The 24,288-nt window shown below is 38.2% G+C and overlaps 1 protein-coding gene across 3 annotated transcripts in view; it reads right to left on the bottom strand.

The window, feature by feature from the left end:
* unc13bb (unc-13 homolog Bb (C. elegans)) overlaps positions 1–24,288 on the bottom strand; it is a 191,330-nt gene that overhangs the window by 119,986 nt on the left and 47,056 nt on the right. For all 3 annotated transcript variants that reach the window (XM_066710678.1, XM_066710679.1, XM_066710680.1), the window contains exon 3: positions 15,414–15,513. In XM_066710678.1, the coding sequence (XP_066566775.1) occupies positions 15,414–15,513 (100 nt within the window). The remainder of the gene's footprint in view (positions 1–15,413; positions 15,514–24,288) is intronic.

The raw sequence follows: 24,288 nt of genomic DNA, 5'->3' as shown, positions 1-24,288 counted from the left end.
TCTAAAGACAATGAAAATAAGTGAGTCACATGACTGACATAAATCAATTAATCCCCGTCAAGCTCAGTCAATATGCCTTGGGCTTACGGTTCTTCTCCCATTGCTGACAGGCTGCCCAGGAGGAGAGCCGGTGCCTGGGCACATTGTTTTACTGTCTCGCTCTGTCTCCAATCAATCAGGGATGCTGTGTGGCAGAAGGAGAGGACCATTACAGACAACATCTGACAGGGATCGTTAGCGGTGTTTAATAGTGGATTTTAATTAACCTGTTCAGTCAGATCATTAATCTCCTTCAACAAACAGAGCGAACGGTTCTGAACCTCTTTGAGAACAAAAAGCCTCTGGCAAAAAACCTGTTTTGCCTAATAAAATCAGTCCCTATAACCTTTCAAAGTTAAAATGTCAGTTTAAAAAAGCTAACACAGAGATGTAAATAACTTCGCCTGCAGTTTGTTAAAGTGCTGGTTTTGTCAACAGTACACAGTTTAAAACTACATTACTCTGAAGGCAGCAAAAACTAAAACCACATATTAAGTATCTCAGTGCAACATCCCACAACTTACAACTCTTAATATTAGATTAAAGCCCACGTGTTTATTGAACCATAGCTGAAAATTAGAATAATGCTTTTTGTAGCTGCTACCAATGTAGCAAAGCTTCAGGCATAGAATAATAGGAAGTCTGAGAAACGTTTAAGTGAAATGACAGAATCAAGTAAAAAAAATGATCCATCTATCCATCATAGATTCAACCTACACAGCCATCACCTTAATCTCGTTCTGAGATCACAGAAAAGACGTTGCTCTCTCTATATATTTACAACATAAACCCTTTTGCAGGTTGTAGTGCAGAGCGAATTACAGTGAAGTGGTGTGAACAGTGTGAGTGCTCTGGTGCAAGTCACTGGGAGAGTAGACCTCTCAGAGTCTCAACTGATAATCAGGTCATCTGTCCACAGTCCAGTCAAGCAGCAAATTCTTCCCGCTTTCAGAAAGTCTTTGTCTACCAACACCTGTAATCTAACTGAGATGCTCCCAAACTGTCTGAATAAGGCAATCACATTCTAAACTATTTCACATTAGTGTGCCTCGCTTACCAAAAAATCGTCACATTGTATATTACATCAGTGATCTTTGCTTTTTAATATAATACATTTAAACAGGCAAACAAATTATTAGGAATGGAAAACTCTGATAATTGTGATTATTTACATCTGAATATCTAATGCCTCGGTTCCACTGGCTTAAGCGTCCGTGCCGTGCCATGCCGGACGTGTCCCAGAGATTTTTCGGTCAAACCAGGCCTGGGGAAGTCCGTCCCTCTGATGGGAGGAGCAGCGGCTGAGGGTTTGGCTTGTGTTTTTTTTTTTTTTTTTTTTTTCCAAAAACAAAGAACGACACTACGAGCGATACAGCCTGACGCGGAAAATACTTTTGTGTCAATTTTATTATTTCTGCTTTACATGATTGTAAACAGCGTAATAAATACACATTTCTGTTGAGAGATTAGGAAGAGCTAAACGTGTAGACAACAGCATATTCCGACAAGCATGTTCCCATAAGAATACGTTTCCATGTGCAACAATAATTACATTTTTGCTATTTAGTATTATCATCATCATTTGTGATAGTATATATGCATTTTAAACGGCACAGCGTGACTCCCTTAATGTATTACTTTGTCTGCAGATTTGTAATGGCAAACAATACTTTTTGCCGTATTATTTATAATTTACTTAGCAGACGTGCTTAACCAGGGCAAGTTACAGTTGAAACTAAATGCACACATTTCATGATTAATCATCCAGCTATAATATAATATAGCAGGTTATAATTGAACTAAAGTGTGCGCGTCTCAGTCATGGCGTTTACGGACTTATGGATGCATTTATTAAACCAGTCCTTAATGTTTTAGAGGGAAACCCAGATCTGCTGTATGTAATTATTCATTCATTTAACTTGTAAATGGGCACACATTAACTGAATCGTGTTCGTCTTCACACTGACTGTCTCTGTGGATTGTCCTGCACACCATTCACAAAACACAGCCTGAAACACCATCCAGTTGTTCATAAAATATTATGAACATCGGCTGCTACGATCCGATTATTATCTTTCAGTTTATTTTTAACTCGTCACGGCACTGCACCGGTCCTGTGAAATCCAGGTTTTTAATACACTCGGATATTAACTGTAAGCGGTCATTGTTTCTGTACGTGGATTTCACTCCATGCTGCTAATAAAACTAATTTCTTTGTGATGGCACACAGCACTTGAGATTATATCTTCCGACACAATGCATCCGATCTCTTCCCTGTGTCTCAAGTCAAACACACACCTCCGCTCCTGAAAGCGAATCATTTCCTCAATGGGTGACGGGCGCTTGGGTGGACACGTCTGGCACTGATAGTTCACTGGCCCCAAAACACGGACGCGTCCGGATGCTTAGCCAGTGGAAAAAAGGCATATGTTTCTTCAGTACCACTTTGACTCTGTATAAATATACATCTCTCATCATACAGACACACACACCTGCTGTGCGATGCACCAGTATAATCAGGTGGAATAAAAGTGATTATTAATAGCATTCTAAAACATTGATTATCTTCATGTGACACTGCTGTCTTCCTGTAAAAATGACAGTGTCATTGCTTTGAAACAAAACTGTCTAAATGACAGCCTTTTTGTTAATTTTTTAACCTTTTCTTCAGTGCATCAAAAGCTTCCCTCACATCTGTTTTCTGTCTATTATTTCATGCAAACCATCAGCAGGGCTAGATAATTGCCTATTTACAGGTTTCCATAGATACAGATTGTCTAGTTATATTCTATTGTAAAACAGGCAGCATAAAACATCAAGGCTTCCTTTCTTCAAACGCTCTCAAAAGAAAGACAAACTCTTTCCAACACAAAGAAACAATAAAAAGACAGCTGAGCCACTAAATGTCTTTAGAAAAATAACACACAAATAAAGTGTTGGGGGGAAATGGGGAAACAACAACAAACAAGTTATACATAATTTTACTTTTATTATATAAATAGAATTTCAGCCTGGATGGAGAGAATCTTTTGAAACATTTATTTTGTGATACAAAGAACATCTCTTGTTTTTAAGACAATACAGTTAATTCAAAAAGTTAGGAAGGTAGGTCATTGCAAGCTTTTACGACTGTAGAGTAATCTTGCTTGTTTAGCTCAATTTGTCCTAAAATATGAGCCTTCAAACCTGGATGATTTCAGCATCAGAAATAGACACAAGGTGTGTGGATGTCAGACATGAAGTCAATTAGCATTCCCTTCAGCTCATTTCACAGTCTGTGGCTTAATTCTGGGTTACTTACCCTGAGATTGCAGCTATAATTACAACTTGTAAACAACTGCATTTCATCAGTGAACACCTAATTACATCCTTTCACAATACAGCACCATTATGCCCACTGAATGTTGATTGGGATTACACTAAATAAATAAATAAATAAATAAATAAATAAATGATAATAAGGTAGGGCACTTATTAGAAAATTGGAATGCCATAAATGTGGAAAGAAGGGGGAGGGGAATTGCATATTAAGGAGTGGGTTTAGCCATGGCGAATGAGAGCAGGGGGCGGAGCATGTGCAATTGTACTTTAAAGTTTTGTTTTTCCATTTTATTTTATTTTTTCACGCATGTTTGGACAGGGGCACTGATTTTTGGCACGCTGGGCCACCTAGCCTGTAAAGCACTTCAGGAAATTCTGAGGAGTAACAAAACATGCTAATTTGTTTTTCCAATCACAATACATGCCCTATATAGACTATGATGTATCAACAAATCAACACAGAAATATCTCAACTAAATACACAAATCAATCAATCAATCAAGGTATTAGCACTTATGTGATATGTATTGGTGACTCCCATTATGACATGCAGCCATTACAAAAATAGTAGAATGCTCAACATTCTGTAAAGTTTCAAGTTCTGTTTACTCAAATGTCCATGGAAACGGAAGAATCTTCATGTATGATCAGAAAAATATTTGCCATTCACTTCACATACAGATTTGAAGAACAACTCATTGCTAACAAGAGGAATTAGAATTTATAAACAAGCAAGAAAATGTTGTTTTCGGACCGTGATAGACAGGTCTTCTTCATTAAACCAGGTACAGATGCCATTATCACTATAAATAAACTAATATGAAAATAGTCCAAAACTTAATCAGTCTTCTAAGATTTAGACTTGTGATTTAGGATATATGCTTTATTAATTACTAAAATATAAACATGAATTATGCTTTATGGTTAAAATGTAACCAATGTTATTAAAAAACAAAAATAAAAATACATGCAGCAATGATAGACAATGTAATTTAAGCACAATCATACCAATTACCAATAATTTAAATGATGTCAAATATAGGAAATGTCAGTGGGGAAGTATAGCATATATATTTTAGAATTATAATCATGTAAATGGTGATGTTTATTGTGAAGTGGTGAATCCCTGCTTACAACACTGTCTATTGTCTCTTTTCTCCTTTACAGAGACTACATACCTCCCCAGAGTGGAGATTGGACCCGGTTTCCCCCGTATTTACCCCTCTGACCCTCCTGTCGACCTGCGGGACCCCTCTCCTCCTTTCACCTTTCAAAGACCACGAGGAGATGTTCATGATGTACACTTATGCCCCCTCTGTTCCTCGCTCCACACGATCTGAAGTCAGCCCTGCCCCGACTGGCTGCTGGACCCCGCCTTCTTTATATCCAAACCAAACTTTCATGCAGCCTCCCAGCCTCCAGGACTGCTCAAACAAGCATGATCAATGGGAGCCTATACTGATGTGCAACTCCCCACTTTACAAGCTGCTACTGTCCCTAGAAGACACTGCCCCCTGTGAGGAAAGCCATCCTGTTCTGCCCCAGAAGGCTGAGCCTGCTCTCCAAGAAAAAGGTTCTAGTGGCCAAACCTGTCATGAGCACAAAACCACACCAGCACTGACTGAAGATTCAGTATCTGGCAACCAAACAAAGTCTAGGGGTGAGAATAAAGAGTTGAAAAACAGACAACTACCGTAGTATTTAATTAGGATTAAGGCTGTTTTGGAATCGTTGTAGGACATTAAGAAGCATCGGACCAAAATTAAAAGAGACAGTAAGTCACTGGGTTTTTTTTATGCTGCTACTTAATTGAATATTTACTGTATCTGTTAGTTTATTAATAGCTCTTTTGGGGTTTTATTTATGTAATTTGTAAGTGAATATGTACAGTATCTTATTTATGATTGATTATAGTGATATTTGTTTTTAGCACAGCTTATGATATATTGTGGCAATAACTGGTGAGTATGAGTAGTGATTTCTAAGAGAAAACAATCATTTTTTTGTTGTTGAGCAATCAGTGACTTATTGTCCATCGTGAATTGTTGGTGATGATTTGTCACTGATGATGAAAAGTGAGTAACAAATTGTCGGGATACCTGTCCTCTCCTGTGAACAAAATACCGCAATAATATGATAACGTGCTTCTAGTTTTTCTTTGCTACAGTATGTGTATACTGAAAGCAAATAAAATGTAATTATTACTGGATCACTGGACTGAAATTTCGAGCAAGACAATATAGGCCTAAACGCCTTATTTCACTAATGCATACATTTATCAATATAATGGCAAGTCATATTTCCCCCACTGCAGCTTCTCAAACTTTTGGACCGCAGTGCACTTCCTCTCAGTGACCCAGCACACTTCCTCCTCACCTCCTTACTCTCTAACCACACTGTCTATGTATAGGTCTCTTAGCTGCATGGACAACTGCACTGCCTTCCAACTCTTCCAGCTCTAAGTACTACAACACTCGTAGCCGCAGCTATGGTGCTCACTCTGCAGTTTCTTTCCAAGGGTAGCGAGGCTGGTGGCATAGAATGATGACCAAATTACAAGGGTGTTACAGTCTCGTATAAGGACCAAGACTGAAACGACAGAGAAGCCCTCCTATCCAACATTAAACCGGAACTGGGATGGTAATTACAATGAGGTCAAAGTGACCTCTTAGCAGAACAGTTCGGAAACAGACGGGAGGTGGTGAAATGCATTCTCTGCACATACATGTTACAATTAGCTTACATACAATTAGAAGCATTATCAGAGTATGCCATATTTCTTCAGTATGATTTCAATCGGTCAGAGGAGTTGACAAGAACACTAAAAAATGTCTTCTCTTCTGTACTTAAGAAACGTTACTGTCAACACTGAAAATGGTAGGTGGTAGGTAGAAATAAAAGCAAAAAATTGAATCATTTCTTAGTAAAATAGCTTTTGGGCTATTCCTGGAAAGGTGTAATTTTGTATTTGCGTCAGATGGTTGCTGTCAAGCTTGTTATATCGCAGTGGGATGTGATGGAGGTGATTTTCCCTGTGAAGGGACAGTGAGCAGGGCGGCACAATGGAGCGCAGGGTCTAAATTAGATTTGTTGGTCATTTAATATTCTGAGAAGAACAAACAGAAAATTCACTTCATATTTTTAACTGAGTTATTACTTGCTTGCTTTTTCAAATCTCTTCATCTTTTCCAAGTAATGTTAAACTGTTCCAGATAATCTCATAGTGCAGGCAATGACTTAGCTTCCCTCCATTTCCAAAAATAAAATGTTTTTTTTAATGTATAAAACTGATCAGTCTGCTCATCTCTTATCCCCCACATCTTTCCTCCCTCGATTTCCTCCCATCTAATTAAGATCCACATTGTGTAGTTTATTTTCATGAGGTACATTTTCAAATAAGGATTACCATGCAAAAGGAAAAGCCTATTTATTCAAACATGTCACTCTTTTAAAATGCTTATTGTCTTTTACAAAGAGCCCCGTGGAGGGTACCAGCACACGGGTGGAAGACGCTGTTTTATTTACACTGTCCTGGTGAATAATGCAGGAGGGATTATGCAACCCAGCCCTCAGGCCATGATGGAAGGCTGTGGTGGTGAACTGCAATTACATGTGCTTGGAGATTTTCAGCCCTGACCCTGCAAATTCCATGTCAGCCATGGAAATAAGCTGCTTGTGGTCATGGAGGTCCTTGATATGGTCAGGGATGAGGTAAGGAGGATTTGCTGTTTCCCCAAAATAGAGAAACTCTTTCAGCCTTTAAGGATGCAGGAAATTAGTTCTACAGTGAGGGCTGCACACAAGCTCACAAACTGATACATCACAAAAACTGAGGACTATCATATCATGACTACCAGAGCATCCAACAAAGATACAAAAAGCAGGCAAAGGTTCACTACATCAATGTGAAATTAGTTTAGTGGGGCCAAGTAATCTCCAAGGGGATGTTATAAACTCTGCACACAAAAAGCCACAGAACAAAATGATAGGGGCTGCTCAGAGTCATCAGACCAGACAAAAAATGTAATTACTACTTCTATAAAGATGCCCAGGTATTGGCACATTTTCTGTGGGTTGTCATTACAATCACAGACACAGACGGCATTAGAAATCGAATGACGCACTGAGCCCAAGTCACTTGTTTGTGGGTGATGCCCACAAAGTTAGCAATAGTTCCACAAGGTCTGGAATCAAACTTATCGAGGTAAAAAGACATATTTCTTAAGTACTTTGGATATAACTTCCAGCAGTGGTGGGGTTTACCTCATTTAAAATAATTAACGGACAAAGTAGGAAGCCCTGTTCCCTTCCTCCTGTAGTGGCTTCCCTCCCTCTGTTGCTCCAGCCCTGCCTCCCTGCAGACAGGCTATCTTGGCAGCTGATTGTGACCCTCTGCCAACATTTCCTCCTCTCAATTTCATCTATCAATCTGAGCGAGAGCCTATTCATTGCCCGCTGTGAAAGGGGCCGCCACTTCTCCTTTTGCCACGGCAGCTGAGTGCACTTCAAACCAGATTCCCGACACCATTTGGTTTGGAAACCATTCAATTTCATTTGGATTGAGGAAATCTACCACTAAAGGTGCTTTTCTGTCACGCTTTTGCTGGGAATCAGTGGGTTACCATAAAACATACACAAGACACAGCATAATTTTCAGTGCTCCTTCATTATTGGTTTTATTTATGAAACAACTTTATGCTTCAGGTTATAAAAATTCTCACCACAATAAGGATCTGAGGAGAAAGAATCCCTGGGAAGGCTGACTGAAATCTACATTCAACTACAAATGCTATTTTAGTTCAGATTAATAAATGCATAAAATGAAAACCTAAATGCAGACTATTACATTATGGCAGTAGTTTTCAAGCTAGTCCTGGAGTACCCCATTCCCTACTGGGGTTTTTTCAATCTGAGGTTTTAATTGCTTAATTGAATCCTTAATTGACCTAACAAAGCAATATACCATTCAATTGAGTAATTAAGATCTAGGTTGGAACAAAAACCATGCATTATGGTATACATCTTCCAAGCAACTGTTCTGCCTTTCATTTATTTATTTCAAAAACGACTCAATTTCAAAGTCTTCAAGGCTGTTATATCCTGTATATATGAATAACTGGGAGAATCGCTCCCTGGACCCAGACACTTATCTCGGTACAAGCCTGTATATGACACAAATTTGACAGGTCCTTAGAGGATATAAAGGGAAGTTTAATTCAATCCAGCTGCATATTGAGTTTACTCGTCCTGTACCAATATATCTAGCTCACTAAGGACACATTTGGAGCAAAAGTTCAGACCAGTTAGCCAGCATCAGGCAAAGGGGTTTTGATTTTGAAAAGTGAAGATGCCAAGTGATTAACACTCACTCGCGTTCAGATGACTAAATACGTAAAAACTAGTACAGCACACACACTGCTACGCTTTAAAAATTGAGTAATACATCATGAACAACAGGGTTTTTGGCAACTTGGCAAATCGTCTGTGTTAAGGCGTACAATATGAAAAGTGGTTCATGAATAGCTGTAATCTCTTGACCTCTTCTGACGCTCCATAGCTCAACCAGGCACACATCTTTTATTTTTAACATACTGTAAATGGGTCACTCCATGCCAGATGCACTATTTTTTCTGGATTATAACCCCATTACTGGCTCTGGCCTCAAAGCATTTTAATTGGAGTCCCTAAATATTTCAGTACTTTTTGTTCTTTCACCGCCCTGTGAAAAATGGCCCTGTAATCTATAAAAACTATAAAAAATAGGCTGCTTATTTTACTAGAAAACAATTTACACCATAAGGAAGCATTCAAATAAGAAAACTTTTGCCATTTAGGCTAATACAGGTGTCTTAATCCTGTTTTTCTTAGTGATTTTCAAATATATCCATAATGTTATATGTTGATGGTCAATTTTTCTTTTTTCTTTTTAATCAAAAGACAATGAAGCAGTGGCAATGTTACAAAATATATAAAGTAATCTTTAAATCGTTTAAAGAGTTCAACACAGTGCAACAGAATTAAAAATCAAACAAAATGATTCCATTTCTTTGTAATTTAAATCTTGAGCCAAAAATGTGTCTAAAGGATGTATTAGAAAATATAATTTACTAACATATTTAAACAGATTTAGAGTAATATATGCAGTCCCTGTAGTTATTGATATTATGAGCTATTAATGTGTTGCCAGCCTCAAACTCACAATGTGAGCTTTAAAAAACAAAAAAAACATGGAAAATGGTAAGAGCAGTGTGCACCTTTAAAGTTTGATACATTATAAATACATTACATTGTGTGTTATATATACATATACATATATACACACACACACACACACACACACAAAAACATTCTTAGAATGGCTTCAAATATGATTAGCATGCAACAGGGGTTCCCAATGTCTGGTGATGGAGGGCCAATTTCCGGAGGTTGCAAGGAATGGGGGGGCCGCAGTCGAAAATGAATGAAAATGAAATGCAGTGGGGGAAAAAAGTATTTGATCCCCTGCTGATTTTGTACGTTTGCCCACTGACAAAGAAATGATCAGTCTATAATTTTAATGGTAGGTGTATTTTAACAGTGAGAGACAGAATAACAACAAAAAAATCCAGAAAAACGCATTTCAAAAAATTTATAAATTGATTTGCATGTTGACTGATCATTTCTTTGTCAGTGGGCAAACGTACAAAATCAGCAGGGGATCAAATACTTTTTTCCCCTCACTGTATGTCCCAAATCATACCTTTTTATTTCCCATACATTTCTGTTAGGGAAAATGTATGAAATGTACTTGTTGTTTTATTATTTTCCCACAAATTATATGTGCAATTTATAACAGAAAATCTGTAGAAAGTTTAAAAATATAGTAAATTTTCAGAAATGGGGGTGTTAAAGGTTGGCTTTGGGGGGCTGCACCAAACATACTCAAGGGCCGCATTTGGCCCCCAGGCCACACTTTGGGAACTTACATTGTGAGGGAGTCATATGTGGTTTACATATAGAGTACTTCCTATGAACACCAATGTGTTAACCAATTTAACCACAACATTTGGGGAATTTTATCCTTTCCTTACTTTATCAATTAGCCTATACCCTAAGCCTGAAAACTGAAGAATACTTGCACTTTGAGTATGCTATGTATTCTGACATTTTAGTTTTTCTATGTGAATTGAAAGCAATCTCAGATTCCTGCTTGTATTAACAGTATAAATCTCCTTAATATAGAGCATTGACTGGTTACAAAATGTTGATGAAAGACAGAACACAGAGTTTCACAGAACACTTTCAATTATTTACTTCGTTACATTTGCATGAGTTGAGAAGGAAATTGCTTCCCCCAAATATGACCAGTGTTTTTATCAGTTTTTTAGTTTTTTATTGAATTCATGAAGTAGGTATTAGTAGTTTTGTCCAGGGCTTGAATGGAAATATTTCAGCATTGTCAAAATCCAATATCACGATTCTGCAAACATGTAAAAGGTCTTCTAGGCCACATTTCTGTGCTCTGATACAGTACTGATGTTGTAGTAATAAGATAATGTACTTAAGCTGAGCTGAAGACTTTGATGAATGTGCAAAATTCAGGAAAAACATCTGAAAAACTCGATGTCATTAATCTAATCGAGATGACAAGTCTCCCGCATTCGAAGACGCAGAATGCCAGAAGCTGCAAGTTAGTGTCATTCGCCGATATGTACCCAAGGCAAATGTGTATGTTAGTTTAGTCGATTTTACAAAAGGAGCCCTGGTTAAAACAGCAGGCAAGACATGATGACATCAATAAGAGACTGAAGCGATCATACACAGCCAGTGAGCCATGCAACACGCACATTGTTAAAAAGAAATCGTACATCATCAAATAAACATCCATGTGAAAGATCATATTCAGACGAACAAAATATCGTCCAGCTGTTTATTTTGAAACAGGAGCCTGTGTTGCTCTGTCAACTTTACAGTAAACCTTCTGCAACGCATCTGTCTTGAGTGCTCACAATGGGCCATGGGGACAAAAGGCTCCGGTTCTGCAATGAATGTGTTCTTTTCGAAGTCAAGAAAGCAAATGATAACACTGCCATTTTATTAAGCGTCACTTTGTGCTTGCTTGTCTTACAGGCGCTAAGAACAATGGCTTAGAGAGCTCTTACAGGAACACAGTGTCAATGACAGTATCACTCAGTGCATCTTTTATACAGAATTAGCATAATGAAGACCCAGGCAGGCACTTTTGACTTGCATTATAAGAATGGATGTCTCAGGCCAAGATAAAAAAAAAAACACTAAACTACATCTTTCACTAACACGCACTGTGTGAGGAGAAAAAGGAAAAGGTCATACATTCTGTGAATCCTTTGCCTTTTTGATTGTCAGCTTATTAATATACTCTTGTTCTTGAGAGAGAACTATAATTGTATGAATGTATCAGCTCTTCCATCACCCCCTGCCTAGGAGAACAGAACTGTAAACCACTTCTGGTTGAGGGAATGGTCTTGACACTGCAAGTCTCAATTGACGCAGACCGAGAAAAAAAAACTAAAAAAAAAAAATCTGAACTTGAATATTTATCCATGTTGATTATTTGCTTGCCTTTTCAGCAACAAATCACACAAAGAGGACCAACCACGTGGTCTCACATGGAATCCATGAAAAGACCACTGGGTTTTGAAATGCTAATATGCGAACAAAATAAATCCCACAGATGCCAGGCCGTAAAAGACCGAGCAGATTCACAAAGCAAATTATCTTGATTCTCTGAAAGGCTTTGGTTTCTGGATACACAGCAACAAGATAAAACACAAGATGCCATTTGAAAAAAAGTGTGTGTGTATTACTGGGTTACTATGTACCAAATGTAGGATGAAAGAAAAGACTTTGTAAAGAATCCACTTTTAATTTGTTGATTTTACTTTGCAATGTGGAAAGGGCGAGTCTGAGTTTTGCCTTTGTTAACTCCTGCTTGTGTTACATAGTGTTTTCCTGCTAATTGTTCAAAGCAGAAGCCACAGGAACAAGGATCTACTCCATCACTGTAGCTTCTCCTCAAGTCCTACATAATCACTCAGTCTGACTCTCGCATGCATTGAAGAAGCAACCGAAACATAAAAGTGGGAAATGCCATTTTCAGCATGTATGTACAAAAAGCAGTCAAACTGTACAAAGTCTACTAACTGTAACAATTAACTGTATTTGTAATGGGGGCAATGACACATTACAAATTGGCAGGATCTGTACAGAGACAGGTACCACAGGAGTGTTATGGATTGTATTGGGTACAAAATTAATTCGCCATAGCCTGAACTCGTAGGCTGTATGGGAGGCCAGGTAAGGAGAATAGACTAGCGCTGCGAAGGTCTGAGAGTCCCAGCATGCTAACGGGATTTGTATAAAATAATGGAGGGGTGTTAGAGGGAACTCAGGCTGAAAGATTATTACAGCAAGAGCGATTCTCACAATCCTCCTAATTAATCCCAGGAGACGATCGTGGCGAGACTCGCGGAGAATCACAGCCAAGACCTGCAGCAGCACAGGCACTGGAGAGAGGCTCAAATTAAGATAATCTAGACACTCCTGGCAGCGTGAAATTCCAGACAGGGAAGAGAAGGTGGTCAGAGTAAGGTTGTGGGTTCTGTGAATTCAGAAACAGCACAGAAATAAATGCGTTTTCTAGGAAGTCTTCTCAGGACTAAAAAGTGCTGAAAGTGTATAAAAAATGTAAATAAGCCTATATTTATTTGCATCAATGTGTTCTAATGTTGACTTGTATGGAACACACATAATAAAATAAAACATTTCTGGATTTGTGATTAAGATTACTTTGATTTTCAACACAATTGGTCATATTGGATAATGGATTCCTTTAGGTTATAATTTACAGACTGCAAAGTCTCCTGCAAGGGAAAGGATGATTGCTACTGAAATCCAGTGACTTAATGCGTCAACTACATTTCTGATGCCAAAAATAACTTTTCGTGTAGACAAGCGGACTAGAGGCAATGTTTTCAACTCTGAATATGGTAATTCAACATTTCCAGTAGCATGTTACTGGAGCACAAATATGTCGAAAACTGCCTATTAGGTTCAAACTGGATTCAAAGTTGAACAAGTCAATGGGATTTTCAAAGCTACTGATTTGTTTTTCTAGCCCTCCATTTAATCAGACTATGAAAGGGAATTGGTGGTCCATAGAGATCAGGCTGTAGCATAAGAAACAGAAGACTCAAAGAGGCCTCCCTCAGTGCCTTCCTGCCATACAGTGTGACTGCTGTAGCCAGTCAATTCACATTGCTTTATCCAGTCATGGGTAGGTGTGCTGTACCCTGTCTGAATGTGCAAGTGTGTATGCAAGGCTTGTGTCATATTGCAGATCGGCCTTCTTCCCACTCGGATCTACTCTCCCTCATTAAATGTAAATTTCCTCCCACACTGGGATTTCCTGTGTCAGAGAAGCTTCCAATCATTCTCCAGCTGTTAATCCCATCTAAACACATTACTGCCTTCTGACTGAACTCCATGCTTGAACCGCAAGCCTTAATCTGGGGTGGCAGATTTTTTAATACAGGAGGACAAATAAAATTTATTGTATTTATATATGGATATCTACAACTCAAGACTTTAGATCCTTTCTTGATTAAATAAAGTATATATTTTCTGATGGCAAAGATCATTGAACAACTTTTGACTGATTGGGAGTAACTCTTAGTCAATCAAATAAAATATGACTGCTTGAATGTAACTATCGAATTCCCCATGGGTGTATTTTTACCAACATCTATAGGGGATACCACTGTTGTTCAGTTTCAAAAGATAAAAAACAATACCTATTGAGAAAGACATGATGTTCCCTTTTGTTTTGTTGTGGTTAGATAGACAGTTGTGACCTTTTATGGTAAGGCAGCCTCTAAATTAGTAGGTCTACTTATTACCCCTTTCTCCTGACAATCAGAACAAATGTGCTTTTGTGTTTCATTTTAAGAGGATGTGAAATCAGTCTGTTGATTAGCCTGAATGACTCATCTATGGAGGACTGGGCTGACAGTTTGGTTCACGGAGCTTCAAAATACTTAAGGAACAGGTGTGCGACCTTGCCAGCACAACACCCTCCTCAATGTGTACGACAGTCCAAACAAGTGAATTACCAGCATTTAAAAAGACACTTTTGTGTGTTTACCTGACAATGTAATTAAAGATCTGATATAATTCAGTTGTGCACATCTGTGTATGTTTTTGTGAAAGTGTAGGACACTTGTAGGCACTGGTAGGATAGAGATATTAAGTTGAATGTCAGCAAGCAGTCAACTATCAGAATAAGATTTCCATGTTTACAAGGGAGGAACTAGAAAATGCTCACTTATGCTCATGTAAAGGCATTGAATTATTATTGATCCTGTAAGCTCTCATCTGTCTTTGTTTGGGCACTGTTGACCACAAACACACACATTGTGGGTATCTGTGTCGAGGATTAACTTCAAGATAACATTGATATCTGTCTGACAAACATCTATAGGTGGAGCTTAGACCTTTGCAAAAGCAAAATGTAAGGTTGTCTGGCCAATACAAAGAACAGTGTGTGTGAATCAATTCAGATAACCTGCTGTGCAGCTGGGACAGACCAGGCAAATAAACTGGAAGCCTCCCAAGATAAGATATCAGGGGGGAAAGTTTACACAGATGCACTGCAATGGCAAGATTAGCCATACATTTATGAGCACAGCAGCGATGGAACCAATTTAGCACCCACCAAAGAATGAAAAACACTGCATCTTGCTTTTCATTAGCCTGTTTTAGTAAGCAAATAGAACTGAACCTCGCAGAAACATGTGGTTCATTGACATTTCTTAGGGATTTATTTTATTTTGTATCTTCCTTGGTAGAGATTTATATGAATCACAAACTCCAAGCCTCTGTCTCACTCAAACAATTGTTTCCTAACTGAGACAAAATTGAATTCAGGCCTTTTGCCACTCATGACTCCAAGATACCAACACAAGGATTGGGCATCTCCACTATATTGCATGCAGGAAAAAAAAAAGCACCCCCTGGCCGAGCTCCAGGATACTCACAACATGAAGTCCTGCTCCCAGCACGGCTGATCCCCACGGACTGTGATCGTTGTGCTCTTGACATTTTGTACCTTCAGAGTCACGTAGGCATTAAACTTATCTGGAAAAGAGAACACGGGAAACGGCACATTAATAAACATCACACCTCAAGATGCATTTCACAGATGTTTAAACAATCTAACGCAGGATGTTGGCGGTCAAGGAGTGTCACAGCTCAGATGCCCAACTGCCATTAAGTTAGACTATCCCTACTGTGTCCAGAAATAACGGGCGTATAGAATATTCCAGAATGTGTTTTGATGAATATATTAAAACCTTCATAACAGGCGTTATCTGTTCATAAATAAATAAATTACCTGCAATATTTATCATGTTTAAAGCAAAAAAAAAAAAAAGCAAAAAAAGACCGCTCCCCCAATATATCATGTTAATTTAAGCTGTATCATTTTGCAGGTATGCATTTCATTATACATCTGTTCAGCTATATTTTAATTAAAATGGAGGAAGGAACCCTGTAGGATTGATAATTTTAATTTGTATTATTTAACCATTCAGCTTCGAACAAACATACATGAGAATTCACCAAAATGAAAGTGAATAATCTGCATAAAAATCATTCATAATACACTTGGATAGATTAAACACTCATTTTGGTTTGAAATATGCATTATATGAATGGTGCCTTGTTTGTTTCAGATATATTTGGAGAATTAGGACAGCAATAATAAAAAGCTGACCCGAATGCATCGAGATGCAGCTGAAATCCTGCAAGGTGATTGTCATGCTTTCATGCCACCAATCAATTTAAACATTTTTACAGTGTAGCTAAGAGCAGTAAATGTCATTAGTAAACTACTGGAGGGGATAATTGAATATGAATTTTAAATGGCACACAAGGTTCAATTCCTCTCCCAGAGGGTAAGTGATGATAGAGCAGGTAGAATACAGCACATATAATTACAATACATTAACATTTCATTTTCAGATTTCCTCTCCCATCCGTCCATTTAACTCTGCATTACGTTCAGCAACAACACTCCTGCCTTCTCCTGAAAACATTTCACTGCCGAATTAACAGGGCTCTTACACCGAGGGCTCAAGTTAAAGCCTTTTAAAGTGAACTTCACAAGCAAGCCCTCATATGAAGCTGTGCTAAATATAAGCAAACGATTAAGTCCCTCAGCAGGAAACCTATCCTGACATGCCAACTTTCCGACCATTTATAACATGCTATAAATACTTTACCAGTATTAAAACTGTTTTATATCTCTACATTCTGCTAATAGATGTAATCATATTCCGCCAACTATTGTTACTATTATTGAACGAATTTTATCAAAGGACACCATTTATAATTATCTAAATACAACGATTTTAATATTTCAGAGAACATTTCAAGGCACAAAGACGCAATTAGTTAAATTGGAGAATGTAATGTTTTATCTGGAGCAGAACAGAAAACAAACCATTCAATTTCACCCTCCTAAAAGCACGCTGATACTAAATCACCATAAATTAAGTGGTAAATGGTACGACATTCAATTGAAACCACTTATTTATTTTTTTTAAGTGGCTTCGATGTGTACATACATGGTAAAATCTGAAATTAAACGAGACACTGGATTCCATTAAATTTGAGATAAGACATGTATGGAAAACGAAAGCATGAGGTGTCTCTCAGTTTAATGAAGGGCCATTTGTGGTGGCACTCGGAGGTTCATATGAAAAGCATGGGTCCCAGGTCAACTGTCAGTGAACCGAGCAATGTCCATTTAATATTTTCCAGTCACAGCATCAGCAAGATGCACTGTTGCAAAAGCCAGGGCTCCTCTGTAAGATCACACGGTACTGTTCCATCAAATTTGCACTTACAGGAGCCATGTGTAGAGTAAAAACATTAACAAAAGAAGAGCAAATGAAGAAGGCACACTCTCTTGGATGTGACACGTAACAGTTTACATTGAATAGTTTGAATATTCTTGACTGAGGTTTCTATTTTGGAACAAAACACCAGCCAGAAAAATGATTCATGTATTACAGTAGTACAATGCCATCCTGACAGATATATAACATTAAAATAGGGCACTTCAGTCTTTTTTATTTATTATTATAACAAAAGGGCCACTCTGCCAAAAAAAAACTTCTTACACAAATATAACTTCTTGTGGAACTGAAACAGGTAGAAACTCACAGATTTAGGGCAAGCAGAGTGAGCAGTGCTGTTAGGCGGATTCATTGGTATTCTACGTACAATAGTAGATGTGAATGACTAGAAGAATAGAGATTACCTCTCTGCAAAGTGAATTTAAGATCTTTTCATTGCGTTGTGTACAGTTTCTGTCTCATAGATAGCAGATATCTACTTTCTAGTACTGAGCTGGATTTCTCTGAACTGCTTTTTTACTTTTCCAGGCACAAACACAAGCTTAAATAGGTTACATTGTCAAAGAATTATAAACAACACATAATATTATACACAATAAGTTCCCATCAATTACAACACAGTACTATTGTACTTGCGGGGCTTCTGGAATATTAATTGGTTCTGCCCATTTCTGAAGAAAGGATATATTTCTTGTGGGGATTTAACAGATGGCTGGTGAGCAGGGAGTACGACTGGTTCTAATAGGGTAATATAGCTCACAGTCGACTAATACTACTTAATTCAAAATAAATCTACAGGGGTATTGCTGCTTTGCATATAGAAGAAGGCCATTATCTAAACTGGGATAATTAAATATTGTCAAATATGCAGTCTCATGAAGTTAAATGGGGAAAGAAAAAACGTCTGAAGAATGAAATAAAATGAGTGTGGACGAGATAGCAGTGGGTGCCACAGGATACATGTTTCAAAGCCAATAATTAGAGACGTGAGTAAGGAAAACAGTGGATAACCCCCTGAAGTGGCAAGACAAATGTGTGAGTGTAGAGGCTCCAAAACGCTTTACTACACAGCACTGATATGAAAACCAAGACCAGTCTCTCTTCATTGAGTGCCAGTATTTCAGGACTTTTTTATTGCACAGATTTTCCAGACATTTCATATTACAGAATGTTTGTCACTTTTTACAAATAGACCCTGTTTTCTTAACCTTTGGTATTAAAGTGGTAGAAGGTTACATTTTTATCTTCTGTTGAAATGTGAAGGATAAGGCTCACTTGGTTCAAAGTTTCTCTGCACGTGTTCAAATGAATACCTGACCGCAGAGACATGTTCTCTAACACACAAGACCTTGAAAGAGCTGGGTTAGGGAAGTAAAGGACACCCTGGAGTGCCATTTAGCTTGATTGTCAACCTATTTTGCTCAAAATAACCTTTTGCTACATGATTTTGCACTTAGCAGTTTCCCATCTGGCAAGACCCGCTGCTCCTCTGGGGAATTCAGAGGGTGCAAAACATCACCTAATATAATCTCCAGCAAAGCAAGCATTCACACAGAGTAGTAACAAAGTTGTCCAATTATTTTTCTTAGATTAATAGCTGGGAGTTTTACATTCATTTAATGATGCTATTCAGCCCATTTTCAGTAATATGTTACTTGAGCCTGGAACAATTTAGTCCAACTCTGCACAGGGACATTGTGTAGAAAGACAGACGTGCTGGACAGTTACTCTGCTGAGTTCAGGTGGTTCACTATCTGTTTTTTCTCAAAGAACACATTTTACAAAATAGTTGTTGGGTTTGTTTGTTTTTAAGCACCTCTTTATTTGGCCTAGTTTGTTATTCCCCAATGACATTGCATCATGTTGTTTGGCTGCTTTATTGCATCTTTGTTTTTGACTGGTTAGTCAGTATCCAGTTTGCATTGGTTTCTTTAAAGAATGTATTCCAAATTATTCTTGAAGTGTTAGGTTAAACTTCAGATTAGAGTTTACTCCATGAGGCTCATACTCAAAGATTGTTTCATTTAAGTATTAGGCTGTACACTAACTTCATCTCTAGCCCACAAACTTGAACACTCCTCCCTTTCCGAGAAGCTTCAGGACTTTATTATTAGGTAAGTTTGCTTTTGGGAGAACTGATCAGTTATGCAAGGGGTGGTTCAGAAAAACAGAAACTCTCTATCAGTCTCACTCGCTCTCCATGTGTGTTTAAATAGCAAGGAAATCAAGCACAAGATCGGAAAACCATCTGTGCATACAGACGAAAATTAGTTTGCATTTAATTTACAATTTATGAGCTGGCAGGATCAAGTGTGCTCTCAACACACACTCCTGTCTGACTCTCACACTGTTCCACCCAGCTTGCACGAATGCCCTCTGGATGTACCCAAACTGAAAAACAAGCACATCGAATGCATCCAAATATACAGGATTGCACACTCTAATACCGCCTTTCACCTGGAGGATGTAATTTACTCTAATAGACTTTACTACAGCAATTTCAAATTACATGACCTTCCTTTCTATTTTTAGGCATTTTTCAAAAACTCATTGATGTTCAAAAACTTCAGGAATGGACAACATAGACCTGGTTTATATCCAGGTGTTCAAGTACTTTACTAGATGGTTTTAAACATGGGTGTGTCATCTGTAAACATTGCTAGAGTGTCGAGACCTATCAGAGACCATGCTCCTAATCTGGTCTATTCTTTCCCTACCTGATGTGCGTCAGTGTGTGAATGAACGTCAGACTCTCAGTGCCCTTATGAGACGAAAGATGAAGGTGATGATGCGTCTCCATCGACAACACGCTGCCATCAGAATTAGTGACCCCTTAAACACTGTGCACCAGCCACAGCTGCTCACCTGACTCGCACCGACACTGTGCGGCTCCGAATGTCATCTTCTGAAAAGCTGTCACCTCACTTCGTTCCACTCGCTTCTACAGGCCCATATACTGGAAACCTCAACACTAGTTGGATGTGGACAGAACTTTTAAAAAGGCTGCCTTTCTTCACCAGTTAACACTCAGTCTCTCATTGACTGAACTCGGCAAAGTTCATTTGAAGTGCAAGTACTGTTAGGCCAATCAATAGTCCCAATCTCCAGTACAGACAAGTCAAATGCATTTGTTTTGGTTGTGAATTTTGCTGGATTTTGTCTGTTGACCGTTTCAATTTTAATTTGGAGTTGTGAAATTGCACGTTGAGTGGCAGTGAAGTAAATATGGTAATTAAAAACAGATTTAAAAAAAAAAACACATACAAATGTTTCTGAATTGGAGAGATCCTGAAAATACAGTTTTGGTACAGGAGAAACCCATTCTCAAGGCAGCAAACAAGTTAAATATATCCAATTTGTATTTGGGAAACAATATTTACATTTTAAATTACTTTTAAATTCTCCTAACAATGTTTCTGTTGGGAAATCGTCAATTTATTCACTAAAACCCCTAACAGCAGTCTAACACCCAAAGCTAGCCTACACTAACATTTTAAGTTAAGGCCATACAAAAACTAAATACAGAAATCTAAAATTACTCCTAAACCTATCAGACAGACATATTTATGGTTGATCGAGTTCTGATATATTTTATTACAGTTGGATTGCAGGGAGATAAAACCGTTTGAAATGTTTTCATTACAAAATGAAATGCAGAAGTGTCAGTTGGAATTTATTTTCTCATGCTTGCTCAATGAAAGCCAGCTGTGCATAACTGATTTGACTGACAGAAGCAATCCACACAGGCGTGGTTTTAATACATGGTATAAGCCGGTGCAAAACAAACCCAAACAGAGTGAGTTGTCTTCCGCAACCAACTAATTTTATGCAGCAGGCATTGCAAAATAAAACATAAAAAAATAGATTTTAAGGCTAATATTTAAAATATGAACAGTCTCACAGATCAAAGGTAACTTAGATGTCAGTCTGGAGAGCAGAGTTGTAATACCAGTCAAATTAATTAGGTTGTTCAAATAATAATGTTTATCAAATGGGTGTCACTTGACTGGTTTATACACTTGAGGGTCACATGTTAAAAAGTTAAAATCCTGGAAAACATTTCTTAGCCTCAGATTGAGAGCCTGAACACTTGTTTAAAACACAGATGGTACTCAAACCCGATACATCTGCAACTGATTTTAAACTTAGACCTCAAGTAATTACGTGAATAGTTTACTAATCTTGAAGTCCCTTGATAAATCAACCTTTGGAAAGGAAAGGTACTTAAATGACCATTCAAAGCTATAGTTTTACTCCTTTGAAGTCTATATATAAATGACATTTCCCATGCAAAAGTAAATGTTGGAATTGTTAGCTACACATATTTTCGGTGTGGTTCTTGCATCAGATGTGACATTAAATAGACCTTTGGTTGTCTTCTTTTTGTAGATTCTAGATCAAAAAGCCACCTACATGAGAACAAGATAAACAGAAAAAGTTAAATACTTACTCCCTCACCCCATTTATATTTATGGTTCTCCGGCTAGAATAGCAGCATCACTCCAGTGGTGAGAACATCATGACTGATTGCATTGTGATCTTTTGCTACAAGAAACTGTGCTATATTAGCCCAACAGTTTGGTTTTATTGTTTAAGCAACATGAAGGGCTAGACCTAATCAAAAGCCCATTCAATAGTAAAGCAGTGATAATTCCAGTGGTTTCCAGATTGCAATTTCCACGTAGACTGCCAGCATTGAAAAATGGCATGCAGTGGCAAGGCTGTGAAAAGAAGTGATTGTTAAGCAATTGTGATAACATAATATTTGCCATTCATTATTTTGGACCAGCATAAACCCTAGCAGGAACATATTCACCATGACAGCCTTTGATTTGATGTCACCATGACCTGGATATACTAGTGGGAAAGAGACGGCTCCAAAAAGCCCCTGCAAGCACTACACAGTTCGGCGACTCCACGATCCACTGTGATCCATGTTCTTTTTTAGAAGTCATGTTTCTTAGCATGCTGTCAACCTACATACATGCATGGATGTTTCCATTTTGTCCTGTTCACAATCCAATGGATTTTCACACCTAATTGTCATCAAGACATTTGCAGGTGGCATTGAAGGCATTTTGGATGATGCACTGCACTGAGACTGATCGACTCACTGTTGTGTCACAGTCCCAGGCCTCCGCTCCCAGGTCCCTGCTGGCTGCGCACTAATTGTTTTGAACAGGCCAAGCTGCAGCTCGTTAGCAAAGCATTATATCTGAATTTTCATCCATCAGACTCGCAATCCCTCAATTACTGTCCTGCTTCCCATCTCAATTGAGAGGATACGGACCTGCTCGAATGCTGAGAAACCCTCAAAGTGTTGTCAAGTGTTAGTCTACTACCTTGATCACATACTCAATGGCTTGAAGACTTCCAGGATAACAAGGTTGTAGTGCACTTCCATTTGTGTTCAGGACAGCAGAGGCAATCCCACAAGTATTGAGACAGTACATGGGGCAGGGAATTCAGATTGCAATACATTATTTTAACTAATATTCTGTGAAACTACACAGCGGTTAACACATTTAATTTCTTATGATATGCAACAGCTCTTTTAGAGACCATTCCTTAGGTATTGAAAAGTGTCTTATTTCTCTAAAACTGGGATTAAAAAAAAAAAAAAAAAAAAAAAAAAAAAAAAATCAACCAATTGCTGCAGACTGTGTAAACCCCTTCACAGCCAGAAAGGAGTCTCAAGTCAGTTTATTTCTAGACGTGCTCTATTGATATGTAGGCCTACACAGTTCTGCTTCCCAAGAGTCATCATACTGTCAGCTTACATATGCAAGGAAAGCCATTTCCACATCAGCATTATACTTGTTATATGAGAGGGAGAGAGGAAAGAAAATCCTGTCTGCACAAACACATAACAATAATAGGTTTGGGGAAACAAACATTAAGACAGACATCAGAGAAGGATCCATGAGTAGGGTATATAGATCCCCCTTTTTGGGGGTCATCCCAGGTTCAATAATGACACTTCTGTGGTTCTGGAACACCCTGTGCAATTCTAGGATTGGCCACAGGAAGCGCCAGTGAGCCAAATATGCATCCACCTCACACCCTCTCCCTGGCCTATACATCTGCCCTAGCCCTGCTAATCACACATGACAGCTTAATACACAGATAATCAATAAGCCCGGCACTCTTTTCGCTCCCGTCTAATTCTTTCAGTCGGTTCCCTGACGGCACAGGAAAATAACTCTTCGGAGAGAAAGAAAGAGTCAGAGACCAATGGCAGAATGTGACCTTTTAATTATCAAGAGTTATCAAGAGTCACTATCCAAACCGGAAAATAAATAAATAAATAAATAAATAGCAGGACTGTCCGTTTGTCTTCCTGACCCACTGTTTATCTTCCTTGGTAATTTAAAATCTATAACCACTCTTTCCAAAGTGAGAGGGGAGAGGATTTAATTACTGTATATGTAGGGTATACAAATATCAGGTGCTTTAACTGACAGACAAATACCGTACGCACATAAATAGCGTACAGTATTTATTTCATAGCACAATCCTCCCCTGCAGATTCATCTTAATTTCAGGATGGAATAAAGACAACAGAAGTGAAGAATAGACCGAATGTAAGTTGGTCATGTGATTAGACTGTTAGGATACTGGTTATAAATCAGGAGGACCATGTGGGGCTGACACGAGAGAAAGTCCCTGTAAGACTTTACTCTCCTACTGTTAATGAACTTAACTTACATAACAACATGTAGGAAGAAATTGTAGACCTCCCCATTTACAATCTTAATTAAATCAATATTTGTTATTGAATAGGGTTATAATCAAACCATAGATTTAGTTCTATTTAAAACAAAATATAAAATAATGGATTCATGGAGTTTCAAAATATGTCAACACCATAAGCACATACAAAATGGACAGAACATCTCAGACATCAGCTGAAGATCTTTTTTCTCTTGCTGCAACACTGACTTCAGACAGAGAGAGTGTGTAGCCACAATTAGATCACTTCCTACCACTA

This window comes from Amia ocellicauda, chromosome 8 (assembly GCF_036373705.1).
Source record: "Amia ocellicauda isolate fAmiCal2 chromosome 8, fAmiCal2.hap1, whole genome shotgun sequence".
Classification (NCBI taxonomy): domain Eukaryota; kingdom Metazoa; phylum Chordata; class Actinopteri; order Amiiformes; family Amiidae; genus Amia; species Amia ocellicauda.
Note: the sequence above shows the minus strand (reverse complement) of the source record. Positions and strands in the feature narration are given on the sequence as shown.